We start from the raw sequence: 18,799 nt of genomic DNA, 5'->3' as shown, positions 1-18,799 counted from the left end.
TCCTTGTAACGGACTGTTCGAACTACTTCCCTCCGGCAGACGTTACAAGGCCTTCTACGCCCGAACCTCCAGACTCAGGAACAGCTTCATTCCCAGAGCTATAGCGGCTCTGAACCGGCCCTGCTGAGTGCCCCCCACCCCCCCTGGACTGTCTCCCTCGGATGGTCACGTCGCATAGACACATCTGCACTTTAGTCTGTTTGAACTGTTTTGACTATTTTACTGTTCTACTACAATCCATGTTCTCGGGGTATCAATATCCAAATCTAAATTATATTAGTTATTTAAGTTATGACATCGGATGGAAGCTGCAAACCAAATCTCGTTGCACTTATGTGCAATGACAATAAAATATATTATTATTATTATTATTATTACTAGGGATAATTTACAAGGTTACCAAGCCAATCAACCTACAAACCTGTGCGTCTTTGGATCTGCTGTAGAAAGGCACTCGTCTCACCAACAAACTCACCTATCAGACTCTTGTATGCCCGTAGCAGGGAATTCCGTCGTTCCTGATCCTCGGTCACCGACTTCCACTGTAGTTTCATCCGGAAATATTCATCTCTACAGATATCACAAATGTGTTAAAGAAGGAACTGCAGATGCTGGAGAATCTAAGAAGGAAGAAGAAGGGTTTCGGCCCGAAACGTTGCCTATTCCCTTCGTTCCATAGATGCTGCCGCACTCGCTGAGTTCCTCCAGCAATTTTGTTCACCTTCGCAAATGTGTTACCTTGGGGCCAGCGCAGGGAATGGATTAGATGACCCATGGCTTACTTTTTTGGCTGAAACCGGGCAAGTGAGGACCATACATGTATCGGAAAGAACTGCAGATGCTGGTTTAAAATCCAAGATAGATCACAATATTGCTGGAGTAACTCAGCGGGACAGGCAGCATCTCTGGGTCAGTCTGAAGATGGGTCTCGACCCGGAACGTCACCCGTTCCTTCCCACCAGAGATGCTGCCTGTCCCGCCGAGTTACTCCAGCAATTTGTGATCCATCTTGGATTATCTTTCCAGTTTCCTGCCCTCCGTTGTACGTACCTCTCTACACTTGGCCAACAAGCCGAGTGTTCACATGCCAGTGAAAATAACCACATTACTTCCTCCCCACACCTCCACAATTTGGGCCGGAATTAGAACTACTGCTTACGTCTTTTGTTTCACCAACACTTTGCGTTCCTCGGCTGAGCTGTCCCACGGATAGTATCCCAGCAGGAATTTCCAAACTTCCCGTCGGATGCTGTGGCACAGGCCCTGGGATCAAAGGAACGGGTCATTACAAAAAGTAGTAAACACTGCCCAGTCCATCATCGGCTCTGACCTTCCTTCCATCGAGGGGATTTATCGCAGTGGCTGCCTCAAAAAGGCTGGCAGCATCATCAAGGACCCACACCATCCTGGCCACACACTCATCTCCCTGGAGTTGCAGTCTTCAGGTAGAAGGTACAGGAGCCTGAAGACTGCAACAACCAGGTTCAGGAATAGCTACTTCCCCACAGCCATCAGGCTATTAAACCTGGCTTGGTCAAAACTCTTGATTATTAATAACCCATTTTCTGTTATTTGCACTTTATCAGTTTATTTATTCATGTGTGTATATATTTATATCATGGTATATGGACACATTTATCTGTTTTGTAGTAAATGCCTACTATGTTCTGTGTGCTGAAGCAAAGCAAGAATTTCATTGTCCTATACAGGGACACATGACAATAAACTCTCTTGAGTTGACTACATTGTGTCGGAAATCCGAAGACCCGACCCGAAACGTCGCCCATTCCTTCTCTCCGGAGATACTGCCTGTCCCGCTGAGCTACTCCAGCACTTTGTAACTATAGTGAATTATATTGGATAGATGTGAAGAGATTTTGATGGGAGGAATAACAAAATAAATAGTGTCCACTTTCTCAAATAGTTTTGAGTGCTCCACAACTTAAGTTCATAAGCTATAGAAACTGAATTAGGCTTATTGTTTACTGTTAAACATAGAAAACAGGTGCAGGAGGAGGCCATTCGGCCCTTTGAGCCAGCACCACCATTCATTGTGATCATGGCTGATCGTCCCCTATCAATAACCCGTGCCTGCCTTCTCCCCATATCCCTTGACTCCACTAGCCCCTAGAGCTCTATCTAACTAAAGATGCCGCTGAAGGCGTGATGAGAGCATCTTTGCATGCTGTCAGCCCCTCTTATGTAAGTCACAGTAATCGGAGCAGAATTAGGCCATTCGGCCCATCAAGTCTACTCTGCCATTTAATCTATCTTTCCCTCTCAACCCCTTCTCCTGCCTTCTCCCCATAACCCTGACACCCCCACTAATCAAGAATCTGTCAACCTGCGCCTTAAAAATACCTGAAGAGAGACACAAAATGCTGGAGTAACTCAGCATGCCCAGAGATGTTGCCTGACCCGCTGAGTTACTCCAGAATTTTGTCTTTATCTTCGGTTTAAAACAGCACCTGCAGTTCCTTCCTCCAACCGTAAAAATCCCCAATGACTTGGCCTCCGCAGTGATCAAAAATTCCACTGTGGCAATGAATTCCCCAGTTTCGCAACCACAGTGACTTGCAAATGTTGTCCCAGTGAAGAACAAGGCGCAATGTTACATTTCAAGATTAGTGCCGTGGCTTAGAGGGGATCTTCTAGGTAGTGGCAGGACATGAGCATTCTGTGGGAGAGGTCTGTGGATTTAGGAAGTGCTTTTGAAGAAAATCAATTTTGAAGAGTTGCTGTGAGGTGCAGCCAGTTCACACTGGTGCACAGACAGCCACCACATGGTCCTTGAAAGATCTGGGTCAGGATCCAGTGGCATGGAGTCCAAGACGACTGGAGACCCTTTTCCTGCTGCAGCCTTCATCCGCCTTCCCAGCCGTTGTGACGCTCCACTAAGGTCAGCCATCGTCCTCCGCCTGTTCCACCGTTGAGGTCTCGGTTGGATTGGCTCTTTGTCAGGGACCTCCCTCTCGACCTTACCGCCATGGGAGGCCCTACCAGGAGCACAGCTCCAGACGGCATCGCTCTCAGGATCTCAGGACCACACAAGCTTCTCCACCACGAAAAGCCGACAATCCACGGAGAAGTGATTTCACCCGCTGAGTTTCTCCAGCATTTTTGTCTACCTTCGATTTTCCAGCATCTGCAGTTCCTTCTTAAACATCCACAGAGAAGTGATTAGTGTGGGTGTCAGAGGCGAAGGGGAGAAGGCCAGAGATTTGGGTTGAGAGGGAAAGACAGATCAGCATGGTTGAATAGCGTAGTAGATTCGATGGGCCGAATGGCCTAATTCTGCTCCCATCACTTATGAACAGCAAGCTACAACAACTTGGAATATGCTGCCTGGAAAGGTAATACAAGTAAAGGCAACTGAAAAAAATGTGCACTGTGGAATGGGATTGGGCCCAGGTAGATAGCTCTGGCAAATGCAATGCTAGCATTTATTTCACCAGGGCGAGAATACAAAAACAGGGATGTAATGCTGTAATTTTAGGCACCATATCCGTGCGAATGGTAATTGATGGTCAGGGTGGGACTCAGCGGTCCCATGCTGTACATTTAGACTTTAGAGATACAGAGTGGAGAGAGGACCCTTGTCCCAGTGATCACCCTTTACATTAGCACTATCATACACACTAGGAACAATTTAGTTTTCAGAAGTCAATTAACCTGCAAACATGTGGGATGTGGGAGGAAACCGGAGCACGTACTGAGAGAACATGCAAACTCCGCACAGACAGCACCCGGAGTCAGGATCAAACCCGGGTCTCTAGCGCAGTGTCACAGTGTCGCCATTATCTCTAAAGATCAATTCCAACTCTAAACTAAACCACACTTTGCAACAAATGCATGAAATGTTTTGGATACAAAAACTGAATCAAATAATGAGTGGAAAAAAAAATAAAAATGTCACCTACTCCTTTAAAGATTTTTTTCTTCAGTTTGTCCACATCTTGAACTCTTCCTTCTGGGTCAAGATGTTTCTGCCACTCTGCGGCCGTTAAGGTCTCCTGCCGCTGTACTGTCGGCCTTTGGCCCAGGTCAGCTTGCTAGGAAGAAGGAGAAGAAGTTCATAAGGGTGGCGCAGCGGTAGAAACTTAAAACAAGGATATGCCCCACAATTAAAATGTGGATTACGGAAATGATTGAGACATTGCATTTTGAAAAAATAAGATTTGTCTTAATTGACAAACCAGAATTTTTTGTTAGATTATCGTCTCCATTTATTGAATTTTTGAAAAAGTAAATTGGTTTAACACAAAATCAGGATTGAAACCCGAGTTGGATGAATAGGTATACTCAACATTTCCCAGATCTATCTCCATAATCTTGTTATTGGTATTAGGTTTTTTCTCTTCTCTCGCTATTACTTTCTCTCTCACCTTTTTCTCCCTTTGTCTTTATTCTTTAAAAGAAAACTTAAAGCTATGTAAGAAATCTGTCGAGAATAAATTGAATATGTTTCAAAAATCATTCCTTAATTATGGTTTAATAACGGCAAAAAAACCTATACTGACATTTTGGAAAAATACATCGATACCAGCGCTGAAGCTGTGGATTTCAAACATGTTGGAAACGCTACATCTTGAAGAAATGCGATTCCTCCTAACTGACAAAGTAATAATAATAATACATTTTATTTATGGGCGCCTTTCAAGAGTCTCAAGGATACCTTACAAAAATTTAGCAGGTAGAGGAAAAACATGTAAGGGGAATGAAATAAATAGTAGAGACATGACTAGTACACAAAGTAAAGACAGAATTCAATTCAAAACACAATATGAGGCAATTAATGCACAGATGAAAAGGGAGGGGGACGTGGGGCTAAGGATAGGCAGAGGTGAAGAGATGGGTCTTGAGGCGGGACTGGAAGATGGTGAGGGACACGGAATTGCGGATCAGTTGGGGGAGGGAGTTCCAGAGCCTGGGAGCTGCCCTGGAGAAGGCTCTGTCCCCAAAACTGCGGAGGTTGGACTTGTGGATGGAGAGGAGACCGGCTGATGTGGATCTGAGGGACCGTGAGGGTTGGTAGGGGGAGAGGAGGTCAGTGAGACATGGGGGGGCCAGATGGTGGAGGGCTTTGTAGGTGAGGATCAAGATTTTGTAGGTGATCCGGTGGGAGATGGGAAGCCAGTGAAGTTGTTTGAGGACTGGAGTGATGTGATGCCAGGATTTGGTGTGTGAGACCAATTCCAAAGGACTTGGTCTCCATTTGTCGACTTCTTGGAAACGATCCTTCAGGACTGGGTGAATGGTGGTCAAGAATAACAAATAGCTATCTCTCCTTTATTCTTCTGCTTTATACCTCTTCTCCTTTTCTTTCTTTCCTCATTTTCCTTTTCTCACTTTCTGATATCACACACGTTTCTATTTCTTTTCTATTCTTTCTCTGTCTCCTTTTTATTGTTACAAAGCTACAAAAGACAGATGTGTACAGCAATTCGTTCTTCCCCCGCACAATTAAAGCATGGACTAATCTCCACCCAACTATAGTTACCCAACCAGATGCAACTAAATTTAAAGTAGCTCTTTCTTCCCAATAACCCTTTCTGGCTTAAGTCCTCCCTCCACCACCTCCAGTTTAAATTCCATTTGGAATATTTTGGAGGACCAAGAAACCAAAACTAAAACCAAATAAGAAGCTGTACATGAATTGTGACATGCCAATATATACAACGTAGCTATGGTACCATGTTATTGTACTTACTTCTAATAAAAATAAAAAAATAAAAATAAATAAATCTGTAAGTGGCTTAATACTATTTGTATGCGTGCTTCTAATAAAAATATTTTTTAAAAGGATATAAAGAATTAACTTGGCCGCTCTCTTTCTCTCTGACCATCTAGCAACATGGATACTGCAGCGAGCAATCTGTCGCTGGTTTCCAGGCTGACCACTTACGCAGGTGATGACCTCGAAGCCTGGCTCATCCTGCTGGTCCAGGTCTAGGCCGGCGGCCATCTCGCGCATCGGCCGGTGCCGGGTGCCGTCCGGGGGGCGCAGAGCCTCGCGCAGGAAGTTGGTCACTTTGGAGAAACTACCGAACGTTGCGGCATAAGGGTCCTGTATGAACCGCTGCGGAAAGAAAGAGAAATATCCAAGTTAAAATATCGACGTGCTGGAGTAAGTCAGCGGGTCGGGCAGCATATCTGGAGAATGAATCAATGATACTTTATTTTCATTTTGTCTGAAGAAGGGTTTCGGCCGAAACGTTGCCTATTTCCTTCGCTCCATAGATGCTGCTGCACCCGCTGAGTTTCTCCAGCATTTTTGTCTACCTTCGATTTTCCAGCATCTGCAGTTCCTTCTTAAATACTTTATTTTCACATTAAATACTTTATTTCACACCAAGACTACGCAGGTACGGTGAAAAGATTAGCTTTGCGCACACCCTAGGCAGTACACAAGTGGTAGTGCTGACAAAGTTACACGTACCGAACTGTCCCATCTACTGCCTGCCGCAACACGTGGCAGCACCCCTCCCCCAGTTCCCCCTTTGTTCTCGCCCCCCCCCTCCCAACCATGCCAGGACCCCCTTTGTTCTCGGCGGCCCTCTGTCGGGTCCCGAAAAGGAATAGGTGATGTTCCGGGTCGAGACCCTTCTTCGGTGATAGAAGGCCATTCAGCCCACTGTGAGGAATCCATTGTAAACGCATGTAAATGACTCCATTTACTTGCTCGTTGCCTATTCTCCCATCAGCGCCTTAAGAGATTTTTGACTGAGGTTCGCAAGGCCACTTTTTCAAGGATTGCGGAGAATGTGCTTATATTCTCTGAGGCTTGAAAGAATGTGAGGCATCTTAAGTTAAACAGCTTTTTTTCCCCCACTCATGAGAAGGCTCGAAACAACAGAATATTGGTTCAGAATCAGATGTTACTATTCAGCTGAAGAAATTGTAGAAAGCATTTTACTGTGTTTTATTCTGTTCTGGGAGTAATTCTTGGAGAAACAAGAAAACTCTCTTGTTCACACAGAGAGTTGTGTGTGTGTGGAATTCTCTGCCCCAGAGGGCGGTGGAGGCCGGTTCTCTGGGATAGCGGAGTCAGGGGATATGGGGAGAAGGCAGGAACGGAGTACTGATTGGGGATGATCAGCCATGATCACATTGAATGGCGGTGCTGGCCCGAAGGGTCAAATGGCCTACTCAATAGACAATAGACAATAGGTGCAGGAGTAGGCCATTCAGCCCTTCGAGCCAGCACCGCCATTCAATGTGATCATCCATAATCAGTACCCAGTTCCTGCCTTCTCCCAATATCCCCTGACTCTGCTATCTTTAAGAGCCCTATCTAGCTCTTTAGATAGGAATTTATTTAGTCAGAAGGTTACGAATTGATTGCCACAAGGCTGTGGAGGACAAGTCAAAGGATATATTTAAGGCACAGATAGATAGATTCTTGATTAGTACGGGTGTCAGGGGTTATGAGGAGTAGGCAGGTGAACGGTAAAGCATGGAATAATCTCCACCCAACTATAGTTACACAACCAGATGCAACTAAATTTAAAGTAGCTCTTTCTTCCCAATAACCCTTTCTGGCTTAAGCCCTCCCTTCACCACCTCCAGTTTAAATTCCATTTGGAATATTTTGGAGGACCAAGAAACCAAGAACCAAGAACGGGGTTGAGAGGGAAAGATAGATCAGCCATAATTGAAAGTCGGAGTGGACTTGATGGGCTGAATGGCCTAATTCTGCTCCTATCACATGAACATGAAACACTGGTGCCACTGGTACGTTATGGAGACATTCACAAAGTGGATGTTGATTGAATCCCCAGCAAAGTAAGCCCCAGGCAAACAAGAATTACTCACTGAAACCAGATCTGAGGAATGCTCGTCAAACAGCTGCAACTCATCAAAGGACTGAGACAGAGCGTGAGAGTCGTGAGAGTAGACTAGGTACAGACGAGAGTCCTTCTTGGACCTGCCAAACAGATTGACAACCACAGTCAACAAACCATTCCACTGACAGCTAGCAGATAAGATTTTTTTTTAACCTTCCATCACAGTGAGGAGGTGCCTGGCGGGGAGTCACTGTGATGGATGTTTGTGTTAAATTGTGTTCATTGTGTGTGTTGTTGCTTTTTTTTTTACTGTTATGACTGCATGGTAACAAAATTTCGTTCAAACTTGTCTGTGAATGACAAATAAAGAAATTCAATTCAACTTCAGACAAAAAAACTGCGGTGAAAAAAACCCACCTTCTTCACGAAACTCCCACAGTGATTCGCTTCGTTAATATTAAACGCTCCGGAGGCATTGACAAAGATCGAAATAGACTGGAAAACTGCTGATTGATTCTCGGAGGGTCACTATACCGCAACGAGGTGTGAACATTCCTATATGTGCCTGCCACAGAAGGCAGTGGAGGCCAATTCAATGGATGTTTTCAGGATAGAGTTAGATTTGGCTCTAGGCACTAAAGGAATCAAGGGATATGGGGAAAAAGCAGGAACGGGGATAGGCGTCTGCATGTTCCTGTGCTGAACAGCACGTTGTAAAAGAGACTGCACACGGGTACCTGGAACACATTGCCAGGGCTGGTGGGTGGAGGCAGATACATAGAAACATAGAAAATAGGTGCAGGAGTAGGCCATTCGGCCCTTCGAGCCTGCACCGCCATTCGATATGATCATGGCTGATCATCCAACTCAGTATCCCATCCCTGCCTTCTCTCCATACCCCCTGATCCCTTTAGCCACAAGGGCCACATCTAACTCTCTCTTAAATATAGCCAATGAACTGTGGCCTCAACTACCTTCTGTGGCAGAGAATTCCAGAGATTCACCACTCTCTGTGTAAAAAATGATTTTCTCATCTCGGTCCTAAAAGGCTTCCATCTTATCCTTAAACTGTGACCCCCTAGTTCTGGACTTCCCCAACATCGGGAATAATCTTCCTGCATCTAGCCTGTCCAACCCCTTAAGAATTTTGTAAGTTTCTATAAGATCCCCCCTCAATCTTCTAAATTCTAGCGTGTACAAGCCAAGTCTATCCAGTCTTTCTTGATATGAAAGTCCTGACATCCCAGGAATCAGTCTGGTGAACCTTCTCTGTACTCCCTCTATGGCAAGAATGTCTTTCCTCAGATTAGGAGACCAAAACTGTACGCAATACTCCAGGTGTGGTCTCACCAAGACCCTGTACAACTGCAGTAGAACCTCCCTGCTCTTATACTCAAATCCTTTTGCTATGGTAATTAAGAGGCTTTGGGATAGGTGTATACATGTGGAGGGAAATGGAGAGATATGGATCACATGCAGCCAGAGGAGATTGGTTTGATTTGGCATGGTGTTCAGCAATGACGTATTGGGCCAAAGGGCCTGTTCCTGTGCTGTAAAAGAGCCTGCACGAGTGAGGAGAGTGGACCAATGGCCCACAGTGGACGGAGGTACTCCATACTCACGTTGCCAGGACCACGTATTTACACAGACACTTGAGCAAAGCTCGGGTGCCACCAGCGTGGAAGTGGAGAGCTGGAAAGGAGATGCCGTCTTTGCTGATGAAGATGAGGTACGACCAGCCCAGGCCCGGCTTGTTTTTGCGGATAGACTTCAGCTCGGACAGACTGATGGAGAACGCCCACTGGCTGTGCACTCCTGGAGACTGGGCGGCAGCTAAGAAATGGCACGAGAGGTGGAAAAAAAATAAACCCCCACTCAATCAAGGAAGCCGCAACAAGCAGGGACAGGAAAAATAGTTGCAATCATCCATATAACCATATAATAATTACAGCACGGAAACAGGCCATCTCGGCCCTTCTAGGCCATGCCGAACACTTATAATAATGAATAATGGATGGGATTTATATAGCGCCTTTCTAATACTCAAGGCGCTTTACATCGCATTATTCATTCACTCCTCAGTCACACTCGGTGGTGGTCAGCTACTTCTATAGCCACAGCTGCCCTGGGGCAGACTGACGGAAGCGTGGCTGCCAATCTGCGCCTACGGCCCCTCCGACCACCACCAATCACTCACACACATTCACACACAGGCAAAGGTGGGTGAAGTGTCTTGCCCAAGGACACAACGACAGTATGCACTCCAAGCGGGATTCGAACCGGCTACCTTCCGGTTGCCAGCCGAACACTTAGCCCATTGTGCCATCTGTCGTCCCGTCCCAAACTTACTCTCACCTAGTCCCATCTACCTGCACTCAGACCATAACCCTCCATTCCTTTCCCGTCCATATACCTATCCAATTTATTTTTAAATGATAAAATCAAACCTGCCTCCACCACTTCCACTGGAAGCTCATTCCACACAGCTGCCACTCTCTGAGTAAAGAAGTTCCCCCTCATGTTAAACCTAAACTTATGTCCCTTAATTCCGAAATTATGTCCTCTTGTTTGGAGCTTGTACATTCTCCGATGACTGCATGGGCTTTCCCCGGGTGCTCCGGCTTCCTCCAACACTCCAAACACGTACAAGTTTGTAGGTTAATTGGTTTCGGTAAGAAATTGTAAATTGTCCCTAGTGTGTAGGATAGTGCTAGTGTTGGCGCAGACTATCCTTCCAGCCGAAGGGCCTGTTTCCGCACTGTATCTCGAAACTAAACAAGCATTTCATTGCATCTCTGTACATAAGAAAATAAATAAAGTACCCGAGGACTCAAACTCACCTAATTTGTAAAACGATTCACTACTCTTGGTGATCTCACATTGTTTAAGTGCCACACTTTACCTTAACAAGTGCATGATTAAGATGCAAAAACCATCAATGCATTAAAGTATTGAGCAGCTGCCTCTTACCACGTACTTCCTCCTGTGGCCGGGTCCCTACTGTGCTAATAACAGCCCAGTCAGGCTCGTAACCTGGATCGAACATCTCCTCTTCAGTGTGGCAGGCTCCATTCACATTGCTATCCTGCAAAACACACACAAAGTAGCTGATGGAAGCTGGGACAACCATGGAAAGTTATGAATGAAACAGCTTCTTCCCTACAGCCATTAGACTATTAAACACTACAACCTCCAAATAAGCTCTGAACTACATAGACTATTTTTGTTATTACTGCACTATTATTGTTTGTTTGTTGTTTATGTGTGCTTGTGTGTGTGTGTGTGTGTGTGTGTGTGTGTGTGTGTGTGTGTGTGTGTGTGTGTGTGTGTGTGTGTGTGTGTACGTGTATACACACACTCTGAACATTTTTTCTGGTTTATTACATTGCTTACAATGTACAATGTCTACATATTCTGTTGTGCTGCTGCAGGTAAGAATTTCGTTGTTCTATCTGGGATATATGACAATAAAACATTCTTGACTCTGGAAAGCATATGACTTGGCCCAATAACAAGGACATTAAAACCATGGTGTACTGTCCACTAATGCAGGGATCGGCAACATACAGCCCATAACCCGAAATCATCCGGCCTGCAGGCGTATTTTTTTTCAATTCGTTTTCACGACCTGGGAACTGCAGCCAGTCCTGGGGCACGCAGGCGACAATAGACAATAGACAATAGGCGCAGGAGTAGGCCATTCGGCCCTTCGAGCCAGCACCGCCATTCAATGTGATCATGGCTGATCATCTCCAATCAGTACCCGTTCCTGCCTTCTCCCCATAACCCCAGACTCCGCTATCTTTAAGAGTCCTATCTAGCTCTCTCTTGAAAGCATCCAGAGAACCTGCCTCCACCGCCCTCTGAGGCAGAGAATTCCACAGACTCACCACTCTCTGTGAGAAAAAGTGTTTCCTCGTCTCCGTTCTAAATGGCTTACTCCTTATTCTTAAACTGTGTGGCCCCTGGTTCTGGACTCCCCCAACATCGGCAACATGTTTCCTGCCTCTAGCGTGTCCAAGCCCTTAACAATCTTACATGTTTCAATGAGAAACCCTCTCATCCTAGCGACCTGGGCGCTACAGCCAGTCCCGGGTCAGGCGAGCAGACCTGGGAACTGCAGCCAGTCTCGGGCCACACAAGCTGATCTGGGAACTGCAGCCAGTCCGGGGGCATGCGAGCCGACCTGGGAACTGCAGAAAACTAATTGGAAAAACACGTGAAAACTAATGTGAAAAACAACACCAGGAGTCACACTATGGCGGTAGATGTGGCCCGCCATCTGCTCACAGACATGGGCCCTGGCCCCTATGCAGCACAAGGTTGCCAACCCCTGCTCTAATGAATACTAAAATGTAATCTATCAAGTTAAAGCAGAGAAGCAAAAAACAAAGCTCAAAAAATATGAAAACTCTTTTGCTTAATTAAGTCTCAAGTTCAATTATGGCTGAACTTCTCCTTCTGCTTCTTGCGTATGACGTGTGCACAGCCTAAAGGACAACTTGTTCTATTTGGTCTTATTTGATTGTGCACGCCAGGTTGATTGCATTCGTCGAAACAGGGCGGACCACGTGAAGGTTGCAATCTCCCCACCCCCGCTGAACTTCTCCTGTTAACAGTGGCAACAAGGAAGTGCAGATGCTGGTTTACAAATGACACAAGGTGTCAGGAGTAGCTCAGTGGGTTAGGCAGCATCTCAGGAGAACATGGATGGGTGGTTTCAGGTTGGGACCCTTCTTCTGACTGATTCAATCTTTAAAGCATGGCTTTAAAATGAGAAGGGTAATGTTTAAAGGAGATGTGCAGGATATAAGTTTATTCTTTTCCACAGAGGGTGATGAATGCATGGTAGTGGGGGCAGATATGCTAGTGGCATTTATGTGTAGTTTATTATTGTCACATGTACCGAGGTACAGTGAAAAGCTTTTGTTTGTGTGCTATTCAGTCAAAGAAAAGAACGTCTGAAGAAGGGTCTCAACCCAAAACGTCGCCCATTCCTTTTCTCCAGAGATGCTGTCTGACCCGCTGAGTAACTCCAGTTTTTTGTATCTATCTTTAAAGAAAAAACTATATGTACACATGATTACAATCAAGCCGTCCAAAGTGCACAGATAGGGGTAAAGGTCCAACATTTAGTGCAAGATATAACACTGAAGAGACTTTTGGATAGTCAAATGGATATGCAGGGGCTGGAAGGATGTGGATTATGTGCGGGTAGATGAGAGATGGTCTAGGCATCACCGTTCAGAACAGGCAATGTGGGTGAAAGGGCCTGTTCTTGTGCTGGACAGTTCGAGACCCAGTAGATTTACCTTCTTGGAGTACAGGAACTGAGAATGTTCTCCACTCTCACTTACTGGAATCCACTCCACGACTGTATCAGAACCCTGAGGAACAGAACAGAACAAGAACAAACCATCTCATTAAGACTGAATGGGAATTTCACAAGTCGGGTTGGGGCGTAGGCGAGGTGGTGCCCTTTTTAATATTTTACCCAATATTGCTTTTATTGACAAAAATATGAAGCATATCAAATTGGGCAGAGAGCATAGCAGCACGTCACACAATCCCAATAATTCCCCAAGGAGTATTCAGATGGTTTGGGGATTAAACAATCCGACGTGTTTCTGGTACTGTGTGAGGAAGGTTGCTGGTTTAAACCGCAAATAGACACAAAATGCTGGAGTAACTCAGCGGGACAGGCAGCATCTCTGGAGAGAAGGAATGGGTGACGTTTCGGGTCGAGACCGTTCTTCAGACGGGTACTTCTTCTGGTAGTGTTGTACTAACATGCTTGTCTTCCACCATTTCCACATACAATTAGCAGTGGTTGTGACAAAATGTAGCAATTAGAAAATATGCTGCGTTGTGCTTGTGGTAAGAGAACAGTAGCCCAGAAGTGGTCCAGAATTAAAATTGATTACATTGATCAGAAAATGGACAGAGGACATGGGTGGAAGGAAACTGCAGTCAGATTGTTTCAAAAAGCCAATTTATTTTGGCGCAAGGAACCTAGTGATCCATATTCATCTTGGGCGATTGACTGTACGAGGAGGTAGTGGAGGCTGGGACTATCCCAACGTTTAAGAAACAGTTAGACAGGTAGGACAGATTTAGAGGGACATGGGCCAAACGCAGGCAGGTGGGACGGCTGTAGATGGGACGTGTGGGCCATTGTGGGCAAATTGGGCTGAAGGCTCTTTGACTGATATTATTAGCCCCAGATAGACTCTGGCTAAATTTGTTAATATCAGTTTGTTATTGAGAATGGCAGAAGGAGATTTAAAATGCTTCTCCATGTATTCTCCTCCAACGGGACAACCCAACTCTGCAGGCATCCTCTGCTATGTGGGAACTCAAAGATAGACAGAAAATGCTGGTGTAACTCAGCGGGTCAGGCAGCATCACTGGGGGAAAAAAAAGATGGGTGATGTTTCGGGTTGGGACACTTCTTTAGACTAACTTAGTTCGCTGCTGAATTTCCGACTGTTTGGGTTACGTGCGGTTCTCAGCATTAGATCCCTGCTGTGATCCAGAGAGGGCGTCCATTGGAATTAGTTTTTGTACAGTACTCCCACAACAAATAAAGCCACGTGCTCTACGAAATAACCACATTTGAACTCTCTCACCTTTTCAATGATCCGAATCACTCCGGGAATGTGTGTATCCTGGTCATGTGTCCTTTTTGTGCTCGTGTTTAGAAACACACCATATTTCTCGAACGCTACCTGTTAGGGAAAAGGGTTTTTAAAAAAACAGTCACAGGACTGCAGCGTTGGTTGTGAAGGGCAGGAATGCGATTAGATTTGCCTGCCAGACTTTAAAGTTTAAATGCACGTAATCAGATCATCATCATCGTTGAAAACATTAGCTACGCAGTGGCGCTGGTTTCCGATGGGAACGGTGACGGACGCACCGGACTTCCACCGCAGGAAGCATAGGATTTTGGTGTGTGTGTTTTATCATCATTCCTCACGGTGCTGTGTATGACAGTGATCGTAACTTCCACTGAAGTGTGGATGGCTGTTGGCTCGCGAGAAGCTCATCCGCCCTTTGACAGGCCTTGTTTTTAGTCCTGCTGGGGGTCCACAGCCCCCTCCTCACCTGGCAAACCAGGTGGGGGAGACAGTTTAGTCACAGACTATCCGACCATGGAGCAGGTAGCACGGGATTACATGCTCCCCCCGACCTGACCTGAAATCAGAAAATTCTAAATTCACCTCCATTTCGCGTGTGAAAAGAGCAAGGGGATTTGAAAACTAATCAGAACAAGGGGATTTGAAAACTAGTTAAGGACAATCAGCCATGTTTACAGAGACTGCAGTGTAAGGAAGTGATGAGGTTGATGGTGTGTGACGTGAATATTGATTTTTTTTTTGGTGAAATGGAGACAATTGAGTTACTTGGCTTTAAAATAAAGACACACACGGCACCAAATTCCCCAACTAATTGTCCAATTACTCATTGGGTGAGAATGCAGAAGTTTGGATTTGTACAAAAGTTTAGAGAAAGGGGGGGGGGGGGGGGGGGGGGGGGGATTGTTAACCCAAATCAGTTTTACTTCTGCAAATATTTCCTCTTGTTAGAAACAAGAACTGCAAGGTGTAAAAGACCCACCATGTTCCGCCATCCTGACAGCTGCATAAGCACATTAATAACGGAGTTACATTCTATCCAGAGTCACAGGGTCCTAGTTCGACAGCATTGAAACAGGCTCTTCAGTCCACCTCACCTATGCCGACCGTAATGCCCATCAATGCTAATGAATACTTTATAAAATATTCAACTACCTCAGACAAGATGAAGAATTATGGTTTAAAAAAAAAAATCTAGCTCCTAATTCATCTATTCCTCTAAAACACAGCACGCCCTAAATTATGAAATGAAGGCAATTGAATCTACATGCCAACCATCCCCTCCTCATCTGGATCTATTTATCATTTGCCAGCTCTTTCCCCACTCTTCCCTTCAGCTCTTTATTCTAGCTATCCCCCCTCTTTCAGTTTAGATGGTCTCGACCCAATACGTCGATGTCCCTCAGTCTGAAGAAGGGTTTCGGCCCGAAACGTTGCCTATTTCCTTCACTCCATAGATGCTGAGTTTCTCCAGCATTTTTGTCTACCTTCGATTTTCCAGCATCTGCAGTTCCTTCTTGAACGTTGATTGTCTATTTCCCTCTACAGATGTTACCCGATTCACTAAGTTTCTCCAACTTGTTTTTCGCTCCAGGTTCCAGCGTCTGCTCGAGCAACTTAAATGTAACTTTAAATTTAGCCCACTCCCTGCTCCGACTGTGTCTTCTGCGTCCACTGTCCTTGAAATTGTCTTTCTATGTCCTACACTGAGGCATGGACCACCTAGCAGTGAATATTAATTCTATGTCTGTACTCAACTGATACTGTAGATTTGCAATCACCAGCCAAGCTTCCATATACAATGACAATTTGTACCAGAACTCCATGCAGAGTGCACCTATGTGAAGGAAATAGATAGCTAGATATGGGTGGTGGGTAGTCGAAGGGGGGGGGGGGGCATTCTTTTGCTGCTCCTCCTCCATCTTAGCTGCTGCTGTAGTGCGCCTGCACAACTTAACTACTAGGAACAGCATTCCACAATTATGCACTTTTCAATTATCAAGTGTCAATAATCATGGAGGTTGCCAAAGATACAAGATGTATTCTAAAACCTTGAGCATACCATTGTGGGCCAACACCCGATACAGTATACACAAACATATATATTCGCAGTGCACGGCGTCTGCACCTCAAGGATGCTCAGCCATCTAATATGATGGCAACTCTGACTGCATCTCCATTTTGCATTCCCAATCGTTCACTCCGAAGATAGACACAAAATGCTGGAGTAACTCAGCGGGACAGGCAGCATCTCTGGAGAGAAGGAATGGGTGACGTTCGGGTCGAGACCCTTCTTCAGACTGAGAGTCAGGGGAGAGGGAGTCTAGAGACATGGAAGGGTAAGGTGTGAAAAGGACAGATCAAAGCAGATGATGGTAAGGAACGGTAGAATGGTTCATTGTTAGCTGAGGAGAAGGTAACAACACAGCATACAATCAGTAATATTTAATCAGGAGGACTCCCTTGTCTCTGGTACTCTTCAAGCCAATGTCAAGAGTGTTCAATTGTCCTATGTAACAGAATAATGAAATTCTTACCTGCCTCAGCTTAACAGTATTTTGGATCCAGTGCAGTGCTTGGAGGTACATATGGGGTGAAACTAACATCTACACTTTATTGTGTATGTGATGAATAAATCTGATTGATTGATTGATCTAGATTAAACATCAAATTTCCTAACCAACTACGCTGTTTTGACCTACCATCAAATACATCCAAAGTTCTTCTTTAAATCAATTGGAAGGCGGCCATTGCTAAGAGTTTTGTTATTCAAAGGGGCTTATAAGAAGTTTTTTTTTTTTTAATCGCAGCAGGTGCTGAGAATCCAAAAAGAAAAGAATAAAGCGCTGGAAACAGCCAGTCAGACAGCATTAGTACAAAGAGAAATAAAGTTAATATTTCTGGTCAAATTCCCTGTCAACTCTCTGAAAGACAAATAATACACCTTTGGAGAGAATTCCTTTATCACATAATACCTTGCAAATCTCTATAATCAAAGCAGAAAGTCATGGAAATCTAACACAGCATGTCAGGCAACATCAATGAAGAGAAACAAACAGAGCAAAGGTTTCTGATCATCTTTTATAACAGACCATTGTAACAGAACAACTCTCTTTGTGACCAGTAATGCTGGGACGAAAGGACATAGACTTATAAAGTTAACTCTCTTTCTCTCTCTTTCTTTCGTTCATTCTTTCTCTCCTTCCCAGCCAAAGATACTGCGTGGCATGTTTTGTATTTCAGATTTTAACCACCGAAAGTTTTGCTTTGGTTTAAACCAGCATCTGCAATTCCTTTTATACACATTTCGAAAGTTTTGCTTTGTTTTGTTTTTCGAACTCTCACCCTATGCTTAGACATTCTTTAAGATCATATCACTGTACCACGGGACATAATGACTCAACTATTACTTTTGTGCCTGCATGAGATATTTCCTTCCACTACATGTGTGCATTTGTATCTGTACGACAGCATACACATGGTTAATACCTTATAATTCTCTACGCGTGAACCCATCCTTCACTGTCTCCCCTTGTTGCAATGTCTACCGATGTTTTTAAATGACCTACAGCTGCTAAACAGCGAACTATTACCTTGTGGCCATCCGCAGACGAACCCATTCTTTGCCTCTGCTTGTCCAAAACAAAACTTCTTGCATCATTTCCGACTAGTGTCGATTGGTTCTTGCACAGCTCACCCACTTTGGAAGGAGTGGTCTGAATACCAATAACGTCACAACAAATTCCACCAGACTGTATTTTAATGTTAAATATGTCCTCAGTCCCTTCTTCAGGAATTTGACCTGAATTATTTACTGTATAGAATTAAATACTATAGATAATGCTGGGGAAAAATGCAGCAGATGATGTAGCTTTAAAAGAAAGAGGAGGAAAAAATAAAAGACTCAGCATTTCAGGTGAAAGACCTTTGGGTAGAACTTTTAAGAAACATGTAGTGGATAGTGTGTAGGAAGGAACTGCAGATACTGGTTTACACTAGAGATAGACACAAAATGTTGGAGTAACTCAGCGGGTCAGGCAGGATCTCTGGAGAGAACGGGTGACTTCAGACCTTCAGGTACACGAATAGGACAGGTTTAAAGGGATATGGGCCAAATACAGGCAGATGGGATTATTGTAGATGGGACATGTGGGCAAGTTGAGCCGAAGAGTCTATTTCCAAGCTGTAAGACTCTATGAAAGTGCTGGAGTAACTCAGCAGGTCAGACCAAAGATTATAGAGCAGAGTTAGTCAAAGATACCAGAGGAGCTCCTCTAGGATCTTTGGAGGTAGTATCTTTGGGTCAGACAACAAGCACCTCCGGAGAACATGGTTAGGCGACATTTTGGGCCAGGAACCTTCTCCAGTCTTAAGAAG

At 44.8% G+C, this 18,799-nt stretch overlaps 1 protein-coding gene across 5 annotated transcripts in view; it reads right to left on the bottom strand.

Annotated features, from left to right (window-relative positions):
* Positions 1 to 18,144, bottom strand: part of tbc1d17 (TBC1 domain family member 17) — a 38,846-nt gene extending 20,702 nt beyond the window's left edge. Inside the window, exons 1-10 of one of the 5 annotated variants that reach the window (XM_033013048.1) lie at positions 18,016 to 18,144; positions 14,417 to 14,515; positions 13,100 to 13,174; positions 10,758 to 10,872; positions 9,410 to 9,620; positions 7,816 to 7,927; positions 5,906 to 6,079; positions 3,921 to 4,052; positions 1,160 to 1,263; positions 476 to 570 (exon numbers count right to left, since the gene is read on the bottom strand). In XM_033013048.1, the coding sequence (XP_032868939.1) occupies positions 476 to 570; positions 1,160 to 1,263; positions 3,921 to 4,052; positions 5,906 to 6,079; positions 7,816 to 7,927; positions 9,410 to 9,620; positions 10,758 to 10,872; positions 13,100 to 13,174; positions 14,417 to 14,515; positions 18,016 to 18,042 (1,144 nt within the window). In that variant the 5' untranslated portion in view covers positions 18,043 to 18,144. Of the gene's footprint in view, positions 1 to 475; positions 571 to 1,159; positions 1,264 to 3,920; positions 4,053 to 5,905; positions 6,080 to 7,815; positions 7,928 to 9,409; positions 9,621 to 10,757; positions 10,873 to 13,099; positions 13,175 to 14,416; positions 14,516 to 17,911; positions 17,970 to 17,991 lie in introns of those variants that run through there. The other 4 variants (XM_033013051.1, XM_033013050.1, XM_033013047.1 and 1 more) reach the window with 4 other exon arrangements.
* Positions 18,145 to 18,799: the final 655 nt, after the last annotated feature.

Source organism: Amblyraja radiata, chromosome 38, assembly GCF_010909765.2.
Source record: "Amblyraja radiata isolate CabotCenter1 chromosome 38, sAmbRad1.1.pri, whole genome shotgun sequence".
In the NCBI taxonomy this organism is placed as follows: domain Eukaryota; kingdom Metazoa; phylum Chordata; class Chondrichthyes; order Rajiformes; family Rajidae; genus Amblyraja; species Amblyraja radiata.
The sequence above is the reverse complement of the archived record's forward strand: the minus strand, read 5'-3'. Positions and strand labels throughout refer to the sequence as shown.